Raw genomic sequence first — 10008 nt, 5'->3', positions numbered from 1 at the left:
GAAATACCACGTAAAGCTGCAAGGTTTACGTCCATGCATGGCATCTAGGGCTCGAAATGCCAAAAACAAGCTCTATATAGGGTTTAATGCATAAAAGCTTGCCACTAGCTTGATAAAGCTTGGACCTTTGGGCTCAAGGGACCTCATATTGTCCAGATCTGAAGTCTCAACTCCATGACAAGCTCAAACAACTCAAGTACTCAAAGAGGGATGGAAAAAGACCCTAAACTCCCTAGAAAAGAGATCTAACCCAATAATGATCAAGGTGGTAACTTTTTACCTTCAAACAGAAGCTAGGGATGAATGAACACCGGATCCAAGAGCTCCCTCTCATCCCAAGCCTTTTGCTCCTTAATCTTCCTCCAAAAATGCACCAAAGTATGAAGTGTTAGCCTCTCTTTCTCTCACACAAGGATATAGCTCGATTAGGGTTTCTCTCAGAGTGTTAAGATGATAAGGGAGGCAAAAATGAAGGCTTAAGGTCCTTTAAATAGGACACAAACCCTGGAAATTAGGGTTTCCTCACTCAGCTCCTACTCGTCGAGTTGGGGTCCTCCAACTTGTCGAGTAGATTCTAAAAATCACGCGGCCATTAACTTTTCTACTCGACGAGTTGGGTAATCCAACTCGTCGAGTTGCTCTGACATCAAGAATGCAAATTAATTAAATATTATACCTGGGAGTCGGGATGTTACATCAACATTCTCGAGAGGTGAGTCTCCTCACCGTACCAATGGGTCGAAGGCACCAAGGCCGACCCATTATTTGTTATGTGACATGCTAGTTGTTTATAGGATATGTGGTATGCTAGTTGTAATTGTAGTACTTGCATGAAAGACCTCGGGAGATTCCCGAGGTACTTGGGTGTAAGACCTTGGAGGGTTTCCATGGCATCCTTAGTAAAGACCTCGGGGGGTTCCCGAGGCAGTTGGGTGTAAGACCTTAGACGGTTTCCATGGCATCCTTGGGCTAAGACCATGTGGGGGTTCCCATGACTCCCGGAGTAAGACCCTGGAGGGTTTCTAGGGCATCTTTATATGTTTGTATGTCTGATTTATATGGTAGTAGGCTAAGACCATGTGAGGGTTCCCATGGCACCCGGAGTAAGACCCTAGAGGGTTTCCAGGGCATCCCTATATGTTGTATGCATGTCTTATATGGTTTATGTAGCTTTTATAGCTAATATGGATTATGTGATTATGTGGATTGTGTGGGGTATGCTCTGGGGAACTCACTAAGCATTAACTTATAGTTTGTTGATTGTTTCAAGTACTTCTGAGCCTAAGGGCAAGGGCAAGGCTTGATGGCGCATCATTCACTCTCTCAGGCGTTTTATGGGACACTCTGATATTTGAAATATAAATGTTGAAATTATGAATTTGAAAACAATTGTTCTTGAGATTTTGTGGTCTATTGGAAATGTTTTGATTATTTAAAAATGAAAAATTTCTTTTGAAAAATTGGGTTGTTACAGTTCAAGAATTATATATTTAAGAATGCTATTTTTTACGACTTTTATTTATTTTTTTGACATTCTGTTGGAATATGTGTAATTGTATTAAAATATATACGACTACTATTCTGTAAGAATATGTATGAATTCGTATTTATATTCAAATATCTGAATATATAAGGATATTATTATGTTTCAATCGATGGTTCAAGAATGTTTTTTTTGAAGAAATTCATTTAATCAAAATATGTATTTTGTCAGAAATATGCAATCTAACATTTTTGTAGAATATCATTCTAACACAATATCATTCTGACAGAATAAAATCGGGTATACTTCAAAATTACGTTACAATTAAAATCGGAATTTTTAAATCAAGAGAATTAATTATCCCAAAAAATTTGGAATTTTCCTTTTTAAAATTTATGTTAATTGACTAAAATGCCCTTATAATGAAAGTAGATGGTATTTTTCAATTACTTTTAATTCAATAACATATATTAATCACTTTCTTAAAATAACTAAAATGATTGGCTCACAATCATTCCTACATCCACACGATAATTAGTTAGAACACAATAACCTAAGCATATATATATATATATATATATATATATATATATATATATATATATATATATATATATATATATATATAGACACTAGTTCATAACCCGTGGGAACCACGGTTATAAAATTAATTAAACTTTCATATTAAAAAATCAAAATTATTAATCAATTATTTTAAATAAGTTATTACTTAAGAGATATTTTTTAGTTATATAAAATTATAATTGTTGATTTAAATAAATAAGTGAAATTATATTACCTTCTAATCTGTATTAATTTATTTTATTTTTTAATCTAATGTTATTAATTTAATATAATTAGAGTGAGAAAAATTTAAAATTTGAAATTTAAAATGGAAAATCAATTATTAATTTAATGTAATTAAGGTGGAAAATTTAAATTTTGAAATTTGAAATGGATAATTAATAGATTGACAGGTGACATAATAGATGACATATAATACTAATGAGAAGTTCTAATAGTATGACACTTGTCAATAGGAGAATAAACCTATTCTTTATATATATATATATATATATATATATATATATATATATATATATATATATATATATATATATATATATCTTATATTGTATGCATTCACACCTTTGTGGCTTGATACACTATTGTTTATCCTAATCAAGCCTCCGTCTATGAGAGTGTTAGTTTATTCCACGTCGTGCGGTATCGTCTTATAAGTGTGTGTCTATATATATATATATATATATATATATATATATATATATATATATATGTGTGTGTGTGTGTGTGTGTGTGTGTGTGTGTGTGTGTTAGAGTTATCCAGGGGTGGACACAGGAATTCATACTAGGTGTTGCCGAGTTGAAGTAGGTGTTGTCGGTGCAACACCGGACACCACTACAGATCCGCCCCTGGAGTTATCCTATCTCTACGGGGGTTAATTTGGAGAGATAATTTTAAACTCCACGTATATATTACAACTACACAAACATGAATACCTGATAAAGATACATTTCACTATGGTTTTGCAAAATCTACTAAATTTACGAAACAAAGTATGCGCTCTATTGGTGTATATTGGAAGTACTTACAATGATTAAACCGCTTAAATAAACAAAGAAACTAAATTTGCGAAATAAGGTATGCACTCTATTGGTGTATATTGAAAGTACTATGAGATATACCCTTACAATGATTAAACCGCTTAAATTAAAAAAGAAAAGCTTGAAACCCCGTTTAATGACTAGGTTTTGCGAAACAAAATGTAGACTATATGTGAGAAAATTGGCATTATGATTATGTCTATACACCTTTATAACGATTAAACATGTAAAATTATCTAATCAAAACTTGAAAAGAAAACGATTAAAACATATTTGGATTGGTGTTTGCGAACTTTCATTATGTTGAACGTAGATTGAAAAAAATTTAGCATGCATGTAACTTATGCTGTTTAATAGTAGTAACTTATAATTACTTATTTGATCTGATATTGAGGGAGGGGTGTTTGAGATTTTATTTTGAAGTTAAAAATGATTTTTTTGCTAAAAATGACTTATTGACTTATGAATTTTGGAAAACGAGGTTTTAAAAAAATGTTTGGATTAGCTTTTTAGTAGCAAAAGTTAATAAGTCAATAAGTTAAAAAGTGTTTAACTTACAATTGTCTTTTGTTTGTCGCCGCTAATACTATTAGCGGCGACATGTCGTCGCTAAAACGTCGATGCTGATGCTTTGTCGCTATTAATCAAACTGTCGCCGCTAATGCGTGTTGTTGTCGCTAAAGACATGTCGCCGCTAATAAGCTACTGTCGCCGCTAAAGACTCGTCACCGGTAATAACCTATTGTCGCCACTAAAGGCGTCGCCGGTATTGGTGTTTTTCTTTTATATATATATATATATATATATATATATATATATATATATATATATATATATATATATATATATATATATATATATATATATATTTCACATTAAAATTGAAAAAAAAAACTAGTACGATATTAATTAATCTAATCCTACATCATTCCATTCCAAAATATTAATACAACATCCGTTTAAAATACTCGTCTGATTTGACATATAACAAAATATCGAAAATACTAGTCTAAAATACTTGCACAAACAAAACATAAAAAAATCCTACAACTATCTACTCGTCATCATCGTTCTCCTCGTTTCCTCCAGTTTCATTTCGTTGTGGCAACGAACGAAACCAATCTTCAAGTGCAGCACTACATGCCGGATCTTTTAACATTATTTGAAGCATTTCCAACTACAAATAAAACAACAGTCTTATAAGTTAAACTAGCATTATAACATTCTATATACAAAATATACATTCCACATATTGCATATAAAACATTATAGCATTGTACTATAACTAACAATTACCAATCTACAAAATACCATTACAACATTGTACTTTCATAAACTGACAATTACCAAGCTATAAAATACCAATATATCAAACTATAACCAAACTAACAATTACCAATATATAAACTATTATCAAACTAACAATTACCAAAATTTGAAACTATTACTAAACCAACAATTACCAACATTTTAAGCAATTACCAAAATTAAATAGTCTTGTCACCTGTGATTGTGGTGGTGGCTGTGTCAGTGGTTGTTCCTGATCGTACATCGACACAACCGTAGAAGGTTTACGCCCGATACCTCTGATATGGCCACGTCGAACACCCAATATTTTTTCAAAACAATTTTGTGTATCCTTTGGTGTTAGACCGATGGCTTCAGAAGAAGCTTGAGTTTGTTGACTGATCTCAAGGAGTAAAGCATTCTGTATTTTCAAAAAATAATAAACATCATAAAAATTAGATTACTAACTACCCCTTGACGATATAAGCACTTATATGAAAATACAAATTAACCACTTACGTATTGTTGCTCGACTGCAGGACTACTAAATACCCCTTGGCGATTAGTATTGGCCTTACGAAATGCTTCGATTCGAGCGATGTCCTATTTAACATTAAAAATTAGATTAATTATAATTTAAATAAATAGTTAAATATATCATAGTTTACTTCTTTGAAACATGCATTGCTATACGAGCACGATCCCCCTCTATTTACAACTTGTTGTTGTGCACAGACTCCTTTGTTTGACGCCGAACGCTTTAGAAATTCAGGAGTTTGAAAATGTTCGACTGTTTGCGCCTAATTTTCATGTGACATACCATCGGGGGGGGGGGGGGGGTTGGCTAATGCCCTTGGGATATCTGTAAGCCCCCCGACATTCTCAAAATAAGTATGCGCTTTATTTTTCCGGCCTCTATAAATTCTTTGCAAAGTTACATCAATGCTCTGCAACAACTGAGCACGCTCGGGATCCAAGTTAACCTTATCTAAATCAAACTTATTCTACAAATACAAAAAAGTTAGTTAGTTAAATACCAATCAGAACTAAACTTAAAATATTGTCCAAGTTACCTTTAGATGAACCACTGTGGCATTCCTTAAAGCGGGGGAAACATTGTCCCAACCAGATACGTTCAAAGGGATGTTCATCCATATATACCTCCCAATCTCACGGGCAAACCAATTACCATGGTTCCCGACAGGGGAATATGTCAGCTCCCTATCGAAATCCAAATCTACAGGCTTTACCTTGTTTGCCCGTATCAACTTTGATAGTTGGATGTTTTTTGCTAGGCATCTTCTTTTTTTAGGGGGCTCAGCTGAAAAATATAATTAAAAATATTAGTCACGATAGCTTATAATAAATGGATAAAAATAACTAACAAATATATCATAATAAGACTTACCATCCTGTTCGTGTTGTCCACGACCAAAGCCTACTGGAGGTGGTGGATCCCCGACTCCATCACCTCCATGTCCTAAGCCCATAACATCCGCCATCACGTAGAAGAGTATCGCCCAACTAATATAATTAACCAAAATATACTTCTAAATACAAAATCATTTTCTTCATGCTACAAATATAATTAACCAAAATATACTTCTAAATACAAAATCATACAAATTCATCTAAATACATTTGAATGCACAAATTAAAATTACTACAAAAACTATAACTTATCAATTAAGAACTTTATCACTTCATCTTATATACACCAAACTATTAAACCTAAATATCACATAATCATACATATATACAATAGATTCAATTCCAATTTTCATTTCATTTTAGACATACAGTACAACTTTCATATTCCAATTTCATACAATTAAACAATACATCCAATTTCATACAATACATCCAATTCAAATTCCAATTTCAAACAATTAAGCAATACATCTAATTTCATACAATCCTACCATTTTAGACATCCAATACCAATTTCATAGAAAAATATACACCTAAATACAAAATCACACAAACCATGTTTAATTCCATTTTCATGCCAATACACCACAATGAGCATAAACACAAATCAATTATACAATAGGTTGCATAAAATATGATAAAACATACATAATCACTCAAAAATCAACAACTTACAGCCAAATAAGAGGCTTGGTCGACACTCAAAATCACTAACCAAAAAAATCTTACAAAACATAGAAATCAATGATACAATCAGGATTGAATGATAAAACTAACATCAAAACACAAGAAGAATAGAAATTAGGGAAAGAAATTCGACCTTAGATTGCTCAATTTCACTGAAATGTTGTTGTGGTCGGAATTGCCCTCAATAAACTCGATGGCCGCCGGTAATGAGGGTGGGTCGCCGGTAAACAAGGCCCGTCGCCGGTAAAGTGGCTCCCGGTGGTCGGAATCGTAATGGGGTGCAGATGGTGAAGGCAGTCGGAGTTCTTTGAGAGATACAGCGATAGAAGGAAAGAAGGGTCGACTGGGGGGTTATCTGACGCAACTCAATAGCGGCGACGGACAATACCGGCGACACGAGGGTTTTAGCGGCGACAAAGGGGTTATAGCGGCGACACACCTGGAGGGAAAAGGCAGCGCGTTTTTTTGGAATTCACGACCGTCGGATTGAATACAAATCGAACGGACAGGGATTGTTTCACGCGGATCGCCACTGTGTCATCAATAGCGGCGACACCTTTAGCGGCGACGCCAAGCAATAGCGGCGACATGTAACGCGTCAATTATATGTCGCCGCTATTGCTTGGCGTGCCGCTAAAGGTGTCGCCGCTATTGCTAACATTTCTTGTAGTGATAATAAGTTACAAGTTATTTCAAAAAGTCACAATTTGTTATTTCTTGAAAACTTTTTTTTAAATGCTAAACAAAAAGGAATTTTAAAAGTCTTTATTAGGTATCCAAACATATTTTTTAACTTATTGACTTTTCAAGAAGTCAATAAGTTTAATACGGAGTTTTTAGATAAACACCCTCGTTATTTCAATATTTCATGCATTAACCGTTTGCTAAAAGATAAAATAAGTTACAATTTTTAAGAGAATTTCCGTAAGGATTTGTGAATGAATTTACTCATTAACAATAACAATAATAATCAAAGATTAAATTGTATCGTCCGCACATTTTTATTTTATAAGTTTTAAACAATATTCATTTTTCAAGATATGTGTTCATTTTATTATAAAGGTATATAAAAGATGGTCAAAAGCAATATAGGATATTTCATTTTTTGGTATACTTTTTACCAGCCAAACTTTTAGATACATGGTAGAGAACCTTATACTTACAATTCATTTTCCACTCTTGGCCTAATAACTTGTATAAGTACTGGGAATATCTCAAATGAAGCTGATAGTATATCGATTTCGAGATCTGAAAGGATTTGTAGTTACGAGAATGCCCCCAGATCTCTATCCTTGCTTGTGAAGGCCAAAATCCAAAAAGGGTAAGGTCGGAGGCAGCCTACGTGTCATGTGCTGTTCTTCCTATTTAAGGAAAGTGCCTGTTATTTCAAGCATTTTGACTGGTCAAACACATTCACTCCTCCCCTCACGATATCACCGCCAATATCTGTGTTCACCCGAATCTATCGGAAAACTCCCCTAATATTCTATTTGTTCACAAATTCATTAAAAAAAAAAAAAAAAAAAAAAATATTCAACACATCTCCGATTTCTAAAAGGTAATATTCGAATCTTGGAGTTGTTACAACATTAATCGGCGGATTGATTCCCGTATCTATGGGCTCTGGTTCTTTCAGACTTCAGTCTAGATCAAGATGGCTCCTCTTTTTTTTTTAGAATGTGATGAATATTCTAGTCGTCTACTTATTAATCTATAATAAAATTTAAGATGGTTCCCCTAAGAATATTGTCGAGTATCAGCGATGGTCCAATTCGTTGTTGAAACTCATCACTGACAGATCAACGATAGTTGATGAGTTCTGAGGCTGGAAGGTAGCTCCGATCTCGACTCCGGTATATCATTAATAGTCATGGGAGGGAAAAGTAAGCTTGGTTGACGTTAATTCAGTGGAAAGTTGTTATGAAATAAGACACATAAATCTTAATTAATTACCAAGAAGGTGAAATTAGGGTTTATCTTCCCCTATGATCATTGGTACAACCCATCCCGTCTCTATTCCCAATCCTTCTCAACTGTTTGCCTCGTCGTAGCAGGTTGGTATACTACAACCATGCATGCGTGTTTTCACGTCCAGTAAATTTAAAAGGTCTTGGAATCTAGTTTTATTCTTATTCTTGGTTTTCTAACTTATAATGTACTATATGCATGGTAATTGTTTGCCATTTCAAGTTACCGTGTAAAACCATTTCAAGTAAACTGGAAAGATAATGTCTAATTTCTCGAATATCTTAAATTAAACATTGTTTCTTGTCTTAATTAAAGTTAACTATTTTTCATAAAATAATATATAATTGTAAGATTGAAACTATAATATATAATTGTAAGATTGAAACTCGGTATCTTTAACAAACTCCGATCACATATTAGCCCAACTGTCATTGTATTAAATATTTTTTCTTCTCACTTTTCTTCTTATATCTTGGAAGTAAGCAACTATGGAAGATATTTAAATAGAAGCTCAGCCCACAGCTTTCACTCATGCACTGATCGATCTTCGGTTTTTGCATCTCTACTTGTGCTATTTCTTGGCTTCTTTTCTGCACTCAGACAATATCTCTCTACAAATTTAATTATTTCCTCGTATAGTATATTTAGTTAAATTCCAGAATAAAAATGTCAAGCAGAAGGTCAAGATCCAGGCAATCAGCAGCTTCAGTGATCACTGACGAGCAAATCAACGATCTTGTTTCCAAATTGCACCAGCTTCTTCCTGAAATTCGCAACCGCTGCTCCGACAAGGTAGTATAATCAACTTTAATGTGCCAATGCAAGAACAAATCGACCGTCTTTATGAACACCTCAATAGCTCTCTGTGTGTGTGTGCGTGTGTGTGTGTGTGTACAGTTTGATCGATAAGAAAGATGACAATATGATTGATCAATGGATGCAGGTATCAGCAACGCGGGTGTTACAAGACACATGCAGCTATATCAGAAGCTTGCACAGAGAGGTTGACGACTTAAGTGAGCGTCTATCAGAGTTGCTGGACAACACAGATTCCACCCAAGCTTCGATTATCAGGAGTCTACTAATGCAATAGATCCATCGTCGCCCTTTATTTTCGTATTATTATTTTTTGGAACGTTTTTGGTATTCCTGTACTAGTTTTTTTTTTTTTTTTTTTTTTTTTTTTTTGTCATTTTCGGCAGAAAATGATTTTTGCTTGGTTAAACCGTTAGTCGAGCTTAAATCTTTTATGGTAGCAGTTGAAACCAAGGTATGTCATATTAGTCTGTATTAATAAAGCTATTCGATCTATTGATCTCTTGATGATTAACCCATTGAAAACTCTACCAATGATCGAGATCTAATTAATAAGATATCTTTTTTGAACCATTTATTCATCTGTCGAGAAATAGTTGATATATTGAAGAAGAACGAGATCAAAAAAGCCCTATTCTAGTATGTGTTTATCCAGTAAATTAGAATCTAAACGAAGATATATAGGGTAAAAGAGTTCTATACTTTTCATC

The 10008-nt window shown here is 33.7% G+C and overlaps 1 protein-coding gene across 1 annotated transcript; it reads left to right on the top strand.

The window, feature by feature from the left end:
• Positions 1-8985: 8985 nt before the first annotated feature.
• Positions 8986-9760, top strand: LOC145104103 (transcription factor PRE4-like). The gene is made up of 2 exons (XM_079041389.1): positions 8986-9274; positions 9426-9760. The coding sequence occupies exons 1-2, from the start codon at positions 9149-9151 to the stop codon at positions 9573-9575; spliced, it is 276 nt and encodes a 91-aa protein (XP_078897515.1). The 5' UTR covers positions 8986-9148; the 3' UTR covers positions 9576-9760.
• The last annotated feature ends 248 nt before the right edge of the window (positions 9761-10008 follow it).

This window comes from Lactuca virosa, chromosome 1 (genome assembly GCF_052849685.1).
Source record: "Lactuca virosa cultivar CGN04683 chromosome 1, Lactuca_virosa_CGN04683_v6, whole genome shotgun sequence".
Taxonomy (NCBI): Eukaryota; Viridiplantae; Streptophyta; class Magnoliopsida; order Asterales; family Asteraceae; genus Lactuca; species Lactuca virosa.
The sequence above is the reverse complement of the archived record's forward strand: the minus strand, read 5'-3'. Positions and strand labels throughout refer to the sequence as shown.